This window comes from Salvelinus alpinus, chromosome 5 (assembly GCF_045679555.1).
Source record: "Salvelinus alpinus chromosome 5, SLU_Salpinus.1, whole genome shotgun sequence".
Classification (NCBI taxonomy): Eukaryota; Metazoa; Chordata; class Actinopteri; order Salmoniformes; family Salmonidae; genus Salvelinus; species Salvelinus alpinus.
Genome location: NC_092090.1, coordinates 36,549,084 through 36,568,326, shown reverse-complemented (window position 1 = coordinate 36,568,326; position 19,243 = coordinate 36,549,084). Strand labels below are relative to the sequence as shown.

Genomic DNA, 19,243 nt, shown 5'->3' with positions numbered 1-19,243 from the left:
GATGGAAGATGGCACTGACATTCCATCTCAGAAGAAATTGAGGTAATTCCTTGGGATGGTGGTGTATTACCAACAGTTCATTAAAGGTTGCTCGACCATCGCAAAGCCTATCTTTGGATTGGCGACTTTACACAAGGCTCCATGCTGGAAAAAGAAGTGACGCTCACTTGTCAGGAAGTTGACGGCTGCCGACTGGACAGCAGAATGCAGACAGGCCTTATTCCAGCTGAAGCAAGCCTTACTGGACCAGGTTTTGTTGGCCCACCCCAACTTCGACAAACCCTTTCTACTGTTGGTGGATGCTTCCAGCAACGGCTTAGGTGCTGTGCTGTCCCAGGTACAGGAACAGGGAGCTACAGCGAGACCTATAGCCTTCGCGAGCAAGTCCTTCAGTTATGCACAGTCGAGGTATCCTGCACACAGGCTCGAGTTCTTTGGGCTATCTGTGACAAGTTCCACCACTGGTACGGGGGGAGCAGTTCACGGTATGGACAGATAATAATCCCTTGACATTAGTGATGCACCATGACATTTTTGGCCGATACCGAGATCCGATATTTTCCTTGCCAAAAAAAAACCTATACCGATAACTGATATTTAAAAAAAATTGTGGCCTTTTAAGCATTTTAGTACAGTTAAATAGTTAACATGGACACAGCAGTCTAAGGCACTGCATCTCAGTGCAAGAGGCGTCACTACAGTCCCTGGTTCGAATCCAGGCTGTATCACATCCGGCATGATTAGGAGTCCCGTAGGGCGGCGCACAATTGGCCTAGCATCGTCCTGGTTTGGCCGGGGTAGACCGTCATTGTAAATAAGGATTTGTTCTTAACTGACTTGCCTAGTTAAATAAAGGTTACACACACAAACACATACCACACCACACTGACCAAAAAGTTATTTTGTTGACATTTACATATGTCCCCATTACCAGTAAAACATAATTAAAACCTATTTCTTTCACTTACTTGCTGTGCTGTTTTGTTGTTCATTTGTTCAGTCGTTTCATTCTCAACGAGGATTTCAATGGAACGCCGTTTGGGTCTTTGCTATGGAACGTCGTTTGTATCTTTGCGTGTCAAAAAAGATACTGTTTAACATGATTTGACATGTCAAATAACACTATTTGACGTGTCAATTAAGCTTGTTGACCAATCAGGACCTGAATGACTGCACGTCACATAATAAGTTAACGCGTTCATAAATGTTTTACGTAGTTATTACATTTGTATTCATTTGCATCACTGTCAATGACATACTTTTATTTTGAGGGCAAACCGCAAATTCCACTATTGTGCCTAATCCTTATTGTGGCTAACTTCACAACACATAACCTGGTCCGGTCGAGCCTCACTTGTCAGATGAAGCTAGCTGGCTGCTTATAATGTTAGCTTTGGGCAACAGGGTTAAGTAGCTGGCTAGCTATTTATTTTCATGAACTGAAGTTCAATTTCAATAGGCGAACAACAAGTGGCAACCTAGCTAATACTTACTCACAAGGATTCCTAAATCATTGATAAGAAAATGACTGCAGTTTCTACTGGTCATTGTTTTCAGGCTGGTTGTATTGGTGCTAGCTAGGTACCAGGCTAAAGCTAGCTACCCCAGAAGTTGTGGTCGAACATATTCTGCTTTATTACCAACGCAGTATTGAAAACACATCGTTCGTGGCTGGTGTTTTCTTGTTTGCAGACTTTTTTGTACAGCTTTGACAGTGCTACTGTATCTTTTTTGACACGCATTGACCCAAATGGCGTTCCATGGTATGTATGTCGTGAAGCTAATAGCAGTGATGCTATTACTGTGTAACTCCGGTAGGGCAACATCTGAAAACTAGCGCACTTGGTAGTGAGTACCGGTGCTCAACATCACCCACGACAGAGAACGGTTGATTGTCAAGGGAAATGTTCTTACTCTTTCAAATGACTGCTTGACTTGTTGACTGCTCGATCCACACAGAAGACATTGTGGGCTAAGTTAGGAACGCTGTGTTGCACGTGTAGTGCAACATTTTACGTGGCGTCATTACGTCATGTATCTATGTTATATAGGTATGCACGTCAGCTTTGACATCGGTTTTGCACATCGGCGTTAAACTAGACATCAGCCGATACCGATGTTGGCGTTTTTAGCTAATATCGCCCGATTCCGATATGTTCACCGATATATCATGCATCCCTACTTGACATACATCCTGACCAAAGCAAAGCTCGATGCTTGTGAACAGAGATGGGTCGCCAAGCTGGCACCGTATGAGTTTGACATCAAGTACATCCCTAGGCCCAAAAATGTTTTTGCAGATGCTTTGAGCAGAGAGCCCTTCGTATGACCCAGTGCACTCCATTGCCTGACAAGGGTCCCGTACGAGGCCTTACTAGCTGAAGCTAACGCTGTGCGCACAGACAGAGTGCAAGACGTGTTTCGCTGGTCCAACCACCCCTTTGACAAAGCCTCTGACTCCAACAACGTGGTCATTAGCTGCCAGGCTACTGTTGACCCCCCATCTGGTGCTTTATCAAGACATGAAGTTGCAGCTGTTTTTCATTCACACAGGTGCTGGGTGGGTGAGATTGGCCCACGTGCACTGCTGTTGCCACAGCTTCCGCAGCCTGTTATGCCATCAGAGCAGACCAATGTCGGTGTTCTGCCACACAACCTACTGATGAATAAGCAGCGTGATGACAGCGTGATGAGCAGAGTGATCTTCTTTGTGGAAAGGGGGAGAAGACCATCTCGGAGAGTATGCCCACGAGAGTGTTGAGGTTTTGTGTTTTCTCAGAAGTTGGGACAAGTTGACCATGAAGATGGGTGTACTCTATCATGTTTCAAAGAATGTGGTTACAAAGAGGAAAACGTGTCTGTATGTGATTCCAGCCTCCATGAAAGCAATGGTGTTGAAGGGTGTCCATTATGAAGCTGGCTACCAGGGCCAACAGAGAACAGTCTACCTGACAAGACAGAGGTTCTTCTGGCATGGCCTGGAGAGGGAATTAAAGGAATATGTGAAGTGCTGCAGGAAATGCGTCGTGAGCAAAACTCCCGGTCCGGAGTTTATTATATATATAATAAATATTATATATTGTAATTGTAGTTACCAAAATAATACAGCGTTGCCCAGCGAACAAGCACCAAACCAGCGTGCGTGAGTGCAGAGTTGGATGGTGAGCCGTGTATTGCATGATGTGCAATTTTGTGCTGTTTCTATCAGAATAAATCTCCATGACTGGTGCTACAAGTTGGAGTTCATGTCGATGATTGATTGTACACAACGCAAGAAGAGTACTGTTACACCTATCTAACCTGGAGTGTCTTGACCAATTAGGGTGTAATCGGGATCTAGATAGGGAGTACAGTAGGGGTTCACCATGGATAAAGCATGGCGGAGCCTCCTTGCTGGTTCTCAGATATATGCCTGCTTCACAATTTACCCCCCACCAACTCTCCAACCAGCCACAATTCTCCATCATTGTTAATTAACATCACATTAACAGTCTCTGACCTATTTCTGCTTTAGGCTTGGATTACGTAATTTCTTTTAGCTAAAGAATGTTTTGGAAACAATGGGATCCAGACAAAGAGGTACATTGTCTGTGTGTACCATGGTAATGAGAACAGTGATATAGGCCATCCACGGTCATCATCTCTGAGGGATTGAACTATTCCCATGTAGTGATTATGTAGATCCCCATGAGTTTTAATGAGCGAGATCAGAGAGTAATCACATTACCCTTTTCCATGAAACCCCTCTACCTTCCATCACGCCAGCACAGTTATTGAATGACTTTGTAACGGCTTTCGTCGGTGGAAGGAGAGGACCAATGCGCAGCGTGGTAATTGTTCATCTTATTTAATGGAAGTGAACAACTCAAAATACAAAAACAACAAAGTGAAAACCGAAACAGTTCTATCTGGTGCAGACACACAAAGACTGAAAACAACCACCCACAAAACCCAACAGAAAACAGGCTACCTAAATATGGTTCCCAATCAGGGACAACGATTGACAGCTGCCTCTGATTGAGAACCATATCAGGCCAAACACAGAAAACCAACACAGAAATAGAAAACATAGATTACCCACCAAACTCACGCCCTGACCACACTAAAACAAAGAAAATACAAAAGAACTATGGTCAGAACGTGACAGACTTTATAATATACATGATTTCCAATGCAGTAACTCTGATAACGGCTTTGAACACAGGAACAGACACTGACACAGACTGCTGGTTCACAGTCTGGATTATGTTGTTCTGGTTTCATGCTTGAGTTCCTTCCACCCTCCACAGCCCATGAAAAGACTCAATGCCCTTAAGCCTTCAGCATGCTTTGGTTCGGCCGCTAGGCGAACTGAACGAGTGTGCTTGAATACTGCTTTAAAAGACCTTCGTTTGAAAAATGAGAAAAAAATCGTCAATACTACTTACTGTTTGTCCCTCTTGAGACGCCGTAACCATTATGCACTTCGTCAAAATAGTCAGAATTATTTTGAATGTTTTTGCCAAGGAGCTCTTAGTCGCGCAATTTTACATCTAACTAAGATGTTTAGTTCAGTATTTCTCAAGTGAAAAAATGTGAATGAAAACGATTCAGCTCTCATTCAATTAAGTGTTTGTTGTCATTCAAGAATCCCTACTGTTGACCAATCATCAACAAAGGGGCATAGACTTCGGCTACTGACAAGATATTTTTTTGTGAGCACGAACAGGCTTAAAAACCCTTGCCAAAGACCAAAAATGAACAAAAACATCACAAAATGTTGTCATAATATATGCACAAACTGTTTTGGATGACACCTTAAATCTAAATCTTCTTTAACAAAGGAACCTAAAGATTAAGAGATGGGGGGGTGGAGATGAGTTGGGGGATGGATTAACCATGTGGTAGTAAGGTATAACAGCCGTCCAAACCAACACAACTTTCTCAACATTGAAAGTACTCTGTTTGCAGTGGCTTATAGGAAAATGCTTAGGCAATATTTGTCAGAAATGGAGGGATCTACTGAATCACAGTAAATATCTGACCTCACAAGGCTGTATTTATGATCCTACTTTTTCCCGTAACATTGTTTATTTATTTACTAACATCATCATTTATGTATGGACAGAGATGGGTGCACCTACCTGGTAGAAATGCTTTTTTCATGGTGTATCTACTGAATACTGTCTGGATAGCACTCCACTTGGATATCCCAAGGCTAAAAATATTTGCCCTTCAAACTGGATAAAATGGTCTCACTCAAAGACATTTTAGATTATATATATTTTTCATCCGTTTTTAGTTTTAAGGTGAAAGAAAATGAAATAGTTATTGTTCCAACTGGTAAATCCTGTTGGAATTGTTGGAGAAATAACATGGGGATTAGATCTAATTCCACAACCCACCACCCATCAGGTTGGAGTGGCTCACAGCTGCCAGTACTAAAGCAGCCGGTCTCCAGTTTGAGCCACTGGTACTTAGGTTCCTGGACCTTGAAAACAACATTTTAACAAGCTATTGTCCACTGGGCTATTCCGTGCGGCTGAAGTTAGTAAGCATGTATTAGATTTAAGGTGAACATTATGAATGATAATTATTCACATGCTGATAATTGTTTACCTACAGGGAGGGATGTGACTCGGGGCTCTACCCTGACCTTTTTTACAGGGAGCACGTGTGTGCCTAAGTTGAAAGATTTTGGAGCACAAAGAAATTTAAGAGCACAATGAAAGATATTTGAGGTAACAAGCCGTTTTCTTTGTAGTAATGGTGCAAGCGTATCCTCCATGGCACCCGGGCCTGCAGTACAGTGAAGGAATCATTGCAACAATGATCATCTTTATTCTAAGCGCACTGGTGCTCCTAAATTAAAATTCCAGGTCGCACAGCAAAATATTTAGGTACTTATGCAAGTAAAATGGTCGCACTGTAGAGCCCTGTGACGCATGTTTTCCATTGCAGAGTGCATCATGTTGAATTACAGCACCACAGAGCCTTCTAGAGCATCTCGCCGTATTTGACTATAGGATTAATTCTTGGTACACTCCTTTTCCTAATTGTGTTCTCAAGTGGGTTTCTGGTAATGCAAACACTACTGCCATTAGAAATGACCAGGGATGAATTAAAGGAAACTAGAGATCTAGTAACCCAGAGGGGAATGAAACAACACACAATCAGGGAAACCACAACGTGTGCTCAATGGATTTCGGAATCATTGTAGAAATGTTACCACTGATACATTTCCATTTACTAAAGATATTACAGTAATGTAATGGGTGCCTACTCATGACTCTAAATTGCTTCATTTCAAAACATTCAAAGAAAATTGCTCCATTATACGGATATGACTTTGAAAATGCACCGTGCCTTGAAAGATGCAAAATATATATTTTGAACTGCTCTCTCAGCGTTTTATTGTGCTCGTCTGGAAATGGACTGCTGTAAATGGATTCATTCTGCAGTAATCACACTGAGCACACAGGCAATATCTCTGAGATGCTTCAGGGCAGACTGGTCTGAGATATCCCTTCTCTGCTCTACGCAGCAACAGGTGATAGGGAGCATGGGGAGTTTACAGTCAGGGCACGGTGTGGTGTACTTTGAGCACTGAAACATTGGGATTGGTGAAAAGTCACCACATAGAACAAAGAGTATGGAGGCAGAGATGCACACTTTAAAATGGAGTCTGACAGTAAGGTAAAAAAATACATGGAAAGACAGACCTAAAGTGGTCTCCAGTGGCATTGACTTAGAGGAGGTAATCATTATAGGTTATCTCATCATGGTATATGTCATACTGTGAAATGGTGTGATGAAAAGTATTTGCATGGCAGAGTTGACCTCCCTAGAAGTAAGAGGAATACACTTGCAGTACTTTTTTTTTAGGTGGGTGGGGAGCAGTTCCAATCATCTGTAAATGTCATGAGCTCTGACGGAGGGTTTGGGTATTGACTGAGTCTGGCTAGATGAAGGACAGGGACGCTAATCTTCACCGGCCATGTATATCAATTCAGAAAAGCCACCAGACCACGTCACGCAATATGCAAAATATAGTATCCTGTGAAATGGTGTGATGATCGTCATGCTTTGGGCACATCCTGGCTGTCTTAAATATGTGCTGGCTCTGATGACTGACTGAATGATTATACAGTGACCTGCACTGATTTATTTGAGAGAGAATCAATGTGTGCTTCAGAGTCACTGTATCTGGGAAGTGTAATGCTTGACCTCTCACTTCCACCCAGCTGAATGAACAGGCAGTAACTTTTTAAAATATGACCTTCAGCTTAACACATGTAGCAACTGTTCCACTCAGATAATAACACTCTGATTATTCTAAATGAGAGCGTGTACTAACACTGATCATATGATTGGTAGAGTTTGGAATCTGAACACCAATTACTTGTGGTTGTTGAGTGTAATTTGTTGGGCTGTGTATGAATATTGTACTATGGCTAACCCTGTAAAACAACATTTCACTGCACCAATGCGTTTTTTTAAAACACTTAAACATTGTTAGGCAGGCTATTTGCACAGAATAATAGCATTCAGTTCTGCAGACAATGTGGACTGTGATTTAAGAATGTGATTTTTAGCTGGCTCCTATTGTAAGAGTTTGGATGGAAGATGCTAAATGTAGTTTTGAAGTTGCTGTGAAGAGAAGTGAAAACCCTTATCACCCCGATTGCAACGTCTACTCCTCTGTGCACATACTTCACAGTCTGTCGCTATGTTTTTCATGGGCTTGCTGTGTCACCACTGCCACCTAATGTGCAGTGCCTAAAACTGCATGCACTCTATTCAGAAAGTCACATACAGCTCCCAAACAAAATCACAAGCTGTATTTTGGGGGATCGAATGTCTAAACTATATGGTATATATTGTTATTACTGACATTGATTTTATGTGACAGTCAGTGTCTTATTGTGTTTGTACCCCAGGTAAAAGAAGCCATGCAGAGGATCCACGACAGAGGCAACATAGGAAAGCTAATCCTGGATGTGGAGAAGTCTCCCACTCCTTTGGTAAGTACACAACCCTGACCTTTTTTCTACAAGAACAAGTTATTCATAAGTGGTCTAAAATTGCACATGCATTCAACAAGTTTGAAAAATCTTGAGGAAAAGGGAAATTATTAAATAGCATCATGACTCACCAGTGAGTAATTTATCCCTAGAGAACTCTTGGCCAAATCAACACAGGTTGAGGTTCCTAGATAACACTAATTCTGATAACAATGAATATATCTTCCAATGGCACTGGTTTCTATGGTGACCCGTGAATATCAGCGTCCCCATTTGGAGCAGCAAACATAAGAAACAAAAGCCTGAGCAGTGTTGACAAAATGTTGATTCAATGTTGATATGTTTAAAGTAACTGTCCAGTAAAACCCCATCTCAAACTCTTTGAATGTTTTTTTTATGCTTGAAATTTGCTTGGCCCTTATGTGATTGGTCCAGCAGCTTTTGTCTTTTTTATATTTTTATTCTCCAGTGGGGAGAAGGATCATTACATTTACATTTAAGTCATTTAGCAGACGCTCTTATCCAGAGCGACTTACAAATTGGTGCATTCACCTTATGATATCCAGTGGAACAACCACTTTACAATAGTGCATCTAACTCTTTTAAGGGGGGGGGGTTAGAAGGATTACTTTATCCTATCCTAGGTATTCCTTAAAGAGGTGGGGTTTCAGGTGTCTCCGGAAGGTGGTGATTGACTCCGCTGACCTGGCGTCGTGAGGGAGTTTGTTCCACCATTGGGGTGCCAGAGCAGCGAACAGTTTTGACTGGGCTGAGCGGGAACTGTACTTCCTCAGAGGTAGGGAGGCGAGCAGGCCAGAGGTGGATGAACGCAGTGCCCTTGTTTGGGTGTAGGGCCTGATCAGAGCCTGAAGGTACGGAGGTGCCGTTCCCCTCACAGCTCCGTAGGCAAGCACCATGGTCTTGTAGCGGATGCGAGCTTCAACTGGAAGCCAGTGGAGAGAGCGGAGGAGCGGGGTGACGTGAGAGAACTTGGGAAAGTTGAACACCAGACGGGCTGCGGCGTTCTGGATGAGTTGTAGGGGTTTAATGGCACAGGCAGGGAGCCCAGCCAACAGCGAGTTGCAGTAATCCAGACGGGAGATGACAAGTGCCTGGATTAGGACCTGCGCCGCTTCCTGCGTGAGGCAGGGTCGTACTCTGCGAATGTTGTAGAGCATGAACCTACAGGAACGGGTCACCGCCTTGATGTTAGTTGAGAACGACAGGGTGTTGTCCAGGATCACGCCAAGGTTCTTAGCACTCTGGGAGGAGGACACAATGGAGTTGTCAACCGTGATGGCGAGATCATGGAACGGGCAGTCCTTCCCCGGGAGGAAGAGCAGCTCCGTCTTGCCGAGGTTCAGCTTGAGGTGGTGATCCGTCATCCACACTGATATGTCTGCCAGACATGCAGAGATGCGATTCACCACCTGGTTATCAGAGGGTACTGATCATTCTTGAGATAATGGGAGGCACATGCTCAGGAATGCACACAAGCAAGATAACTAGCAAGCCAAGCAATCCACAACTGGTGTTAGCAAAAAGGACAACGCCCATGCAACAACTATCTCGCCTGTCACTTCTATTTCAAATCATGTGGTTTGTATAGGGTGACCACATTTAAAATACCCAAATGCGAGACAACAGGATGCTTTTCGGGACATTCGCGGGACAGTTGCCTTCATGAATAAAATCATTTAGCAGCACGTCCCCATCCCAGATGCATAAAATGCATCCTCCAATTGCAACATCTACCTATGCACACACATATTGTCTCAAGAAACATTTATATTTTTAATACCCTCAAACACCAAGTTAGGCATACCTCATTTCAAAATAGGCCATGGCTTCATAACTGTCAATCATGAATGAATATTCTTCACATTTTACAAGTGAAATGTCCAAACAGCGTCTGCATGCCGATCATTTGATCTCAATCAGTTTCATGGGAATATGCATTTAGATCTTCTTGAATTCCTATTTCGTGGGCAAATTAGAGCAGATGGTGTTAAACTTTATAGCCTTCCTGTATTTTATTTTTTTCAATCATAGCACATTCTGGCGCTGTTGAGTTTTGGCCTCCTGATAATTTTTGGGCACTATTCAGCTTACCATCACTTTATTTCTCATGAGATTTGAGGGTGTTTTTGGTGTAACAGTAACGTTATACTATGCTATTATATTTGGTTTTGTTATGTAGAATACTAACCCACTGGCACACACTGGTTAAATCAACGTTGTTTCCACGTCATTTCAATTAAATGAATTGACGTCTGTGCCCAGTGATAATTAATCATTATGTGATCTTTCAAGACATTGATTCAGCTTTGATCTAACATTACTAAATGAGCACCATTGTGAGAAGTAGCAGAGTGATGGCAGCACTACACCCCTGCAGTCCGCTGCACCAAACAAGTAATTGAAGCGCACCTAGCCTAGTCGTTTGCCTTGAGCAACATTTGGTGATGCAGAAACGAAAAACTACATGTGTGGTTGTTTTATGAAAATCTGGGAATATTTGGCCAATAAAATATTTTTGGTTGGTAAAATAGTTAGGAAGGGAGACTTCTAAAATGGGATTTAGTGAAGCAGTAGCAAATAATGTTTATTGCGCAACTAATGAGCATGAAGAGCCTCACAAGTTTGACGAAATGACCTTATCTTTCAGTCTAATACGGGTATTTACTTACTTTTGTAGCTCTTTTTCAGAAGCATGCTTTTTGTAAATAGTTAGGCCTAACTGTCCTCTCCAAGTTTAGCTAGAATTTAGCCCGAAAGGATTTGAGAAATTCGATTGGTTGACCATAGGCCTATGACATAAATCTACATATTGTCTTGCGCTGCGCAGAATATCAGATCTCAACAACTATTGGAGTGTTTAGCATCACCAGTAGGCTACCCCATTCTTAGGAGTTATATATATATTTTTTTCCATAAGCGAAGTGACTGCAAGAGACAGGTTGGAACGAATCCATTTTTTTTAAATTGGTTAATAAAATGTAGAACATAATTGTTGTGGGACAAAGGGCCAAACTGCAGGAGTGACCTGCAGAATCCGGGACATGTGGTCACCCTAGGTTAGAGTTGGCCAGCTGGATGTTTAGAAGCAGTTAGCACGCTAATGATAGCTATCGATGCTAAATTAGCCAGCTGGCTAACCAACAAGAAAGCAAGTCAAAGCAGATCCTCCACACAACAACCATCTCACAATTTCCTTATATTTTAAATCATGTGGTTTGCAGCTAAAAGTTTTAGCTGTTGTTGAGTGATAAAGATAGCAGCAGCCAGTAGCTAGCTAGCTAACGTTATTTAGGTTCCTAACAACAAAAATATCAGGAATATAATGACAAACCAAAGGACAGAAACGACTAATACTTGTGAAATAATCACTGTGCATTTATTGCTGTTATAGTAAAGTGTCCTAGTAGTTTTATTGTGCATTTCGAAATCCTGAATCTATCCATACTATTTGACTTAGTGCAACCAGGTTCAGGCAATCTGCCCCAGTGCATCCATGCGGGAACTAATTTGAATGTCCAAGTGTCTCATTGGCTGAGTCTCATTGGCTGAGCTGTCAAATCATTTTTTTTTCTTCAGTATTCGCCCAAACCACTCTGTTGTTTCTGAATGGGCCAAGCAGGGACACATCCTCAATTCTATATATTTTTTATTCATAATCTATTTAATTCAGATTGTCATTAATTGTTGGTAATATTTCATTAAAGATCTGGAACACTGGACAGATGCATTAATATCTGAATCCTTTGTTCCTCATCTTTGAATGTTTTCTTATAGATACAGTTGATACAGTACACTCCATTTTGTATTTGTAGAAATTACAATGTGTTCTGTATTCTGTGTAGATGGCCAGTGACAGCACAGAGACCAGTGAGGCTGGTGAGGAGGAGGAGGAACATGAAGGGGACAGTGACAACAAGGAACGCATGCCTTTCATCCAGTAGGCCCAGGTACGGTACCACAACTGGCCTGGACACCTCAAAGGAAGGAGGTGGAGCGGGGGATTAGTTCCATAACAGACGACTCCACAACCCGAACTACGCACCGTGAACTCAAACTGTTGTACTGTATGTGAGTGTATGTTTGTGTGCGTGTGTGTGGGTCTGTTGTCTTTGTGTCTTTTGTTATGTAAGATGTTTGAAAGACATATGAAAACTCATAAGACACTGGTTGTCAAAGTTGCCAATCAGCTAAAGTGCCATTCACTATCCAGTATTATGATGAGCATTGTGTTGCTGACCAAATGATGTTAAGAGATGCTTAGACCTATCTGCAGCCTCATCGTTGTTCATTGTGTTCTATGGCAACCTTAACAAGGGAGCAAAGTAGGAATGGAGTGAATAAGGGGTTGATTATGTTGCTTTTAGGGACAATACGAGAGTGAGTGATTGAGTGTGAAAGAGAACAGTAAGTGAGTGAGAGTGAACAAGGAACATAAGTGATATTGACCATGCTTGTACTCCTGTCTTGATGGTTGAAACGAGGGAAACTAGGAGGGTGAGTGTTAGCGTAAACGTCTCCTCTAAGCTATATTCCCCTTTCTCTTTTACCACTATTATGGTGACTCAGAAGTGAGATTCATTTCAGCTGCTTCATGGACACTAGTCACTCTGATCACCCCATTACCACTGAATACACAGCAAACCCAGAGCAGATTGGCCCTGGGCTATTTACCTCCACCTGCTGCAGTGAGTCTATCAAAATCACTCTCTGAGATCGTTTTTCACCTCCTCCCTCAGGTTATTTTCAGCAGTGTGTGAGCTAGGAGAGAGTATTAGGAAATGCCACTGTAAATGCCTGCTACCATGTTTACCGACACATTAGGGATCCGACCTTCTGCGGTGTTGTTATGGGATCACCAGTGCCTTTGAGCTAGAAGTCTGCAGCAGTCTTGTAGAAGATTTCAGTATTTGAATTGTACCCATTCCACAGACACTCAATTTCATGGTGGTTAGGCCAAATGCCAGGCAGCATTCTGAGTGTGTTTCCTACATTTCTGCAACTAATGAAAATAAGAAATATAACGTCAGCTTTTGGTCTCATCTGTAGTCGTCATTTCAGACAAACAATGCAGAGAGAAATGGCATGGTGGTCAGGTGATGATGATGATTAACCACACCTGTTTCTGTTTAGTCTGTGTTCTTTATGCATGTGTGTAATAAGTTGTTACATTTACCTGCTGGTGCCTGTGTATAGTGTGCAATGCCTCCCAAACAGAGTGCCACAGAGAGGGAGGACTAAAGACACATTCACTTACAAATGAGCTGATGGGCCATCAAGAATGGAAGTACTATTGCTGTGGATACCACAGGACAGGAGTTATTCATATCAGATGTTAACATCTCATGTGAGATGTGGTATGACAACTGTATTGTGCTACTAGTATTATCCATATGGAAAGTGTGAAATTAGTCGTCCAACGTACAAAGCTATTTATTCATAAAAATATGAAACTACCATTGATGTATAGAGATGAAAGCTACTGAATCGCCTTGTTATAAACAGTAAATCTAGCTACGGCAGATGTGTTTCATATAACTACAAGCTTACATATTACCTTCAGGAGTATTCCCAAACCCCCCAAAAATGTACAGACACAGTATAAAACAGCATACAATTTCTTGTAACTTTGTAGGTGAATAGAAAATATGATACATTTTTGTATGTACCCTACTGTCTGTATGGGAAGAAAGGGCCCAGCTATTACATGGCTGTAGTAATGATTGGAAAGTAGCCAGCTGTGCTTCTCCAAACGAACCACCCACTAGTGAAGAAATCCAGTTTCACACATTTCATTGATCTTTCATTTGCCACTCACAACATTAAATGTCACAACATTTTATTCAAATATTTTATTAGCTACGTCACAACATTGCACCTATTTCCTTTCATGATAGACTTGGCAATGTTACTGGAAATCAAGTATATTAATGAAGGACAACAGTACATCTAAATGTGAATGTCTCTTTGGGTTTTCCTGTTAGTCTAGGTCTAGAGTGTAGAGTAACTTGCAGTGTGTCTGTGTGTTTCCATGGGAGGTCATTATGATGGATAGTCAACTTGCCTTAAAAGTTAAAAAAGATATATAAACAAACTATGTAGGTGTGTTTAGTACTGTAGTTGGAACCTGATTACAGACTTATATGAAGATATTGTTTAACTGTATTTGTTGGCATTAGTGGTTTTGTTATGTTATACTGTACGTAGTCCAGTTCTGTTTACATGAATAAATATATCTGCAGAGCATTCTGGGAAAGCTGTGTGTTTTTCTTGGCCGGTGTCATTTTCAGGTTTTTCTCCACAAGCCACCCTGTGAAAGACTCCCTATAATATCACACTTTCATAGGCTGGGGTATTTCTCCAAGAATGTACAGTATGAAAAATGATTTAAGCTTTAAATCCATGGTAACTTTCTCACTGAAAATGACTTGCTTGTTAACAACGGTAAATAGACTTTGACCATGGTTACTTTAAGTAGCACTGCATATTTCTTAGGTTCTTATCTTATTAAGTCATAAGGATTCAACATGAATTACTGATTTGCATCTCTCCCAATCACCTTGAATCTTGATATTCTCTTATCATCCCTTTTCCATTTATAGCAGTGGGGTATGTAACACCTTTTTATGCAATATAAATGAGGTTGGTCCTTTGCTATTTACTGGCAGGTCGGTGGCCTTTCACAATGTCACCACCACAACTTCCTATAAATCAAATACAACTGTGATAACAAATGCTTGGCCTTTTGTCAAGCTCCTATCCCCACACAGTAACGTAACTCCAATGGGTGACCTTTGTCAATGTCCTATGTGCTTTTTATAGCCACTATCATCTAAGCCTGCAGAATTTATCTCTCTGACTGGCATAAACATAATTTATGCAGAAGATATGTTAGTGTTTTTATGCTCCAATGCTGTAATCTATTTGAAATATGGATTGCATCCTTTTAGCATTGTGTAGCTAAACCACTTTAACTATGTGGTCATACTGCACCTCTCAACAGCCCTAGACTATTATCTGGATGAGACCAGGGTTCCAGAGTGTTGTTATGACATTGTGATTACTTTTCAATGTTGCTCTACCATTACATCTAATCAAATTTGAAAGGTACCTCTTCATAAATTTTTAAGTGAGGCCACGTGTCTCTGAGACGCCTTTTGGGCATCCCGGCTCTCTCAATCAGACAGCAGAGTTCTTCTTAACACTGCACCCCTCTTCCATCTGATCTGTCTACTCTACAACATCACACACTAAAAATAACCTCTGCTGCACCAGAGCAGGGAGCTGGACTTTCTCAGCTCTATTAAGCTCCATGTTTTCCATGGTTACACAACTAAATCTTTGTATTTTTCCCGCACATTTGAATGAGATATAATTAGAGTTGACATGCAAAATGTAATCATCCTCATAATGTTTTGACGCATTGGGAGACCTATCTATGCATGCTTATTACAGTACTGTGACCACCACTTGAACTAGTGACAACCTTTAGGTCATCTTTCAATCTTTTTTCACTTGACCAGAACCAAACAGTGTCCATTATTTTGGTGACATGGCATATAAAGTAACAAATCTCCTCTTAGCCATCTAGGGAGTAACAACATTTCTTTTTAGGATTAATTTACCGTGGGTCAAATGTATCCATGCACGGGAGTTGTGGGAGGTCAGATACAGAAGCTGTCAGATATTCTCATATAGAACATTCTGTGCAGTATTGCAGTCAATGAATTTACGGCTTGTTTGTGAAATGGGAAAACTGTAAATTAATTGCACTTTGTCCCAAGTAAATATTTATGAATGGGCAGAAACAGGGGCATCATTGTTGTCACCCCCACCCATGGTATTTGAGTTCCCCCTGACGTTTGAAAAAACCCAAAGTTACATAGTGTCAGCCAATGAGAGGTGAATCACTGCAGGAGCAAACTGGACCTGTATATAGTGAACTGCCCACAGTGCTTTGGGCTCCTGTGTCAGTGTTAAATGGTGTGCCCCTTTCTTTTGTCGAAATTTAGTGCAGAGATGGCACGTCTGGTTCTCCCCATCTTTTTGGTTCTCTCTCTCACCTTGCTCCACCAGGGTTTTAGCCGTCCATCTCGTACCAGGAAAGCAGTGCCAGCACCACAGAGAGGTAACACTCATCACACACACTAAACTAAACTTCAGTGGCTCTACTATGTTTTTCTGTACATTTTCTCTCTGACATGCCTGCCTGCTTGTCTATGTTTCTATGGCGATACAACGGCAGATGAGGATGATGTAAAGTCGCAGCTGGAGAAGCTATGGCAGGAGGTGAACTCCCTGAAGGAGATCTCAGCTCTGCAGACAGGTATGCTGAGCTGGCTGCTCTGTGTGCTCATACTGAGTGCTGGTTTATGGCCAGGAAGGTTTCAAAGAGGGAATGCTTCTCATGGGGAAACAGTGCAGATTTAGCAGTTACTCTATGTTTCTTATGGGTTAGGCAGGTGTATACTGTATGTACCTTTGGTACATGCACTCTTAGAGAAAGAAAAGGTGCTATCTGGACCATAAAAGTGTTATTTGGCTGTCCCCATAGGAAAACCTTTTTAGGTTCCAAGTAGAACCCTTTTGGTTCCAGGTAGAAACCTTTTGGGTTCCATGTAGAACCCCAAAAATACGGTTCTCCTATGGAGAGAGTTGAAGAACCCTTTTGGAAACTTTGTTTCTAATAGTGTGGAATTGATGCAGAGAAATTATGATTTTATGTTTCTTATGGTAATTCACACTAACCCCAGACATCAGGTTAGCATACACTTTCATTTGTCATTTACTAATATGCTCAGTCACCAGTAGAGGGCAGGAGTACTCTTACCTTCATCCTCATGCCTAGCATCAGCAATAATGTTGACAGAGCACTGAGTCATGTGCTGGGGAAGATAATGCCGTTGAATTTCTTCGTAAAGGCCTTGGAGCGCATTGCGAAATGTATGATGATGGATATAAAAGTATTATGATGAGACAGGTTCTTTATACAGGGAGGGTGGAAGAACATAGTGTTACTGTCTCATATAGTATGCCTCTATCTGGGTTACCTCCCACTGAAAGGGCTTATGTCTTATTTTGGGAACTTGGTTTAGGAAACATGGATACAGATGAAAACCTTTGCTTTGTCCTACTAGTCCTCATTATGTCTGTTTGAAATTCTAAGGATTATAAAATATCAGTGAGACATTATACACCAATATATCAAGGAGATATATATTTCAAATTCTTCAGTAATATTTGAACATGGTAGGTAGGGTTATTGACGGAGGAAGTTTGAAGGAGATAAATGTACTAAACTGCTTCCCTCTGCTTCCAGTTTGTCTTCGTGGCATCAATGCTCACAGGAAGTGTTACTTGACCATTGAGGAACCCAAGCACTACCATGAGGCCAACGAACACTGCATTGCATGGGGTGGAACACTTGCCACTCCACGTGACCTCAATGAAAACAATGACCTGAGGGACTATGCCAAGAGGAGTGCATCAGGTACCAAGGAGTTCTGGATCGGTGTGACAGACATTGTGAAGGAGGGCCAGTATGTGGACGTCAACAGCATGCCCATCAGCTACTTCAACTGGGACAAGACCAAGAAGCAACCCACAGGGACAAAGAGGGAGAGCTGTGTCGTGCTCTCACTGGCTGCACAGGGAAAGTGGCATGATGAGGTCTGCCTTGGCAAGAAAAAGTACATTTGTGAATACCCCATTCCCTAACTTGTGTACCACCATGGATACCAGATGGTTGTTGACAACCTGATGATCATTTATGCTCGTCATTAAAAAATACATGTGATACCACACTGGTTTGTGTGGTTTGTGAGTCATCTGTATTATACTGCTAATTTATGAGTTGGTGAATTTGTAGGGAAGTTGAAATTCTAGGTAAACAATTAACAATTCCCTTCTGTACTCCCACTTGCAATAATGATTGTTAATGTGTTCATTGTTTAATAGCTTTAAAAAAAAAAAATGAGTAGATAGGGCACACTGTTAGGCCTACCTAAATATGCCACTCAATGATTGGTACAGGACTAGACCTTACAGTAGATTCTATTCCAATCTGTGATATTGTTCATAACTGACAGACAGACAGACATAAATTACATCCATACATAGGCCTACATACATACGGGTAACTGCCAAAATAAAGGAAACAATAAACATAAAGTGTTTTAATAGGGTGTTAGGCAACCACGAGCCAGGACAGCTTCAATGCACCTTGGCATAGATTCCACAAGTATCTGGAAGTCTATTGGAGGGATGCAACACCACTCTTCCACGGGAAATTCCATAATTTGGTGTTTTGTTGATGGTGGTGGAAAATTCTGTCTCAGGCGCCGCTCCAGAATCTCCTACAAGTGTTGAATTGGGTTGCGATCTAAGAGTGACTGAGACGACCCTGTTTACATTGTTTTCATGCTCATCAAACCATTCAGTGACCACTTGTGCTCTGTGGAAGGGGCATTGTCATCCTATGGGGGATAGCCATGGCAGCCAAAATAATGGCCTGCCCAGCATTTTTATGCATTACCCTAAGCATGATGGGGAGTTAATTGCTTAATTAACTCAGGAACTACATCTGTGTGGAAGCACCTACTTTCAATATACTTTATATCCCTCATTTACTCAAGTGTTTGCTTTAATTTTGGCAGATACCTGTACATACATTCCCTACAGACTTAAAAAATATATATATTTTCTATCTTTTTCTTTTCTTTTTGTCTTTTGTCTTTTTTCTTTATTTTTTCTTTATTTACAACAAATCAATACAGAAAGTACATAAGGGAACACAAGTATATATAGATTATATTCAATGGACAATCGAGCTAGGGGGTACAATATCACATTAAAATTACACAAGGACCTTAAGGGACATACATACACTTACAATTCTAACAGCTTTTTTGTTAGTAGAGTATTTAACTGTCTTAAAATACAGTTCAATTTATTTTTGTAGGGTAAGAAAATGTGTTTTTTTGTTTGTAAATATACATTTGTGTATGTGAAATTTGGCCAAAAGAATAATGACATTAATTACATAAAAATGTTTCAGCTTATTTCTATCGTATGTAAAGAATCCAAGCAGTACATCTCTCCACAATAGTGTAAAATCTTCATAAATGGATTCAATTATAAATCTACTGATGTCTTGCCACAGTTTTCTTACATGAATACAATGACAAAAAAGATGCAACACTGTTTCTGGGTGGTCATTACAA

The 19,243-nt window shown here is 41.3% G+C and overlaps 2 protein-coding genes across 2 annotated transcripts in view; both read left to right on the top strand.

Moving 5' to 3' along the window:
- The window catches only part of LOC139576028 (synaptic vesicle membrane protein VAT-1 homolog-like), a 41,356-nt gene extending 27,089 nt beyond the window's left edge, over nt 1-14,267 (top strand). Inside the window, exons 8-9 of the mRNA XM_071401621.1 lie at nt 7,920-8,003; nt 11,867-14,267. Of these exons, the coding sequence (XP_071257722.1) occupies nt 7,920-8,003; nt 11,867-11,965 (183 nt within the window). The 3' untranslated portion in view covers nt 11,966-14,267. The remainder of the gene's footprint in view (nt 1-7,919; nt 8,004-11,866) is intronic.
- A 1,708-nt stretch (nt 14,268-15,975) lies between these two features.
- LOC139575200 (tetranectin-like protein) lies at nt 15,976-17,822 on the top strand. Its single transcript, XM_071400194.1, has 3 exons — nt 15,976-16,149; nt 16,267-16,347; nt 17,341-17,822. The coding sequence occupies exons 1-3, from the start codon at nt 16,002-16,004 to the stop codon at nt 17,736-17,738; spliced, it is 627 nt and encodes a 208-aa protein (XP_071256295.1). The 5' UTR covers nt 15,976-16,001; the 3' UTR covers nt 17,739-17,822.
- Nucleotides 17,823-19,243: the final 1,421 nt, after the last annotated feature.

What these genes read in the sequence shown, in the direction of transcription:
- LOC139575200 (XM_071400194.1), top strand. Translation starts at nt 16,002, where the DNA reads ATGGTGTGCCCCTTTCTTTTGTCGAAATTTAGTGCAGAGATGGCACGT. An exon ending in AGTGCCAGCACCACAGAGAG is followed by an intron (nt 16,150 to 16,266) that starts GTAACACTCATC and finishes ATACAACGGCAG; the next exon opens with ATGAGGATGATGTAAAGTCG. An exon ending in GATCTCAGCTCTGCAGACAG is followed by an intron (nt 16,348 to 17,340) that starts GTATGCTGAGCT and finishes CTCTGCTTCCAG; the next exon opens with TTTGTCTTCGTGGCATCAAT.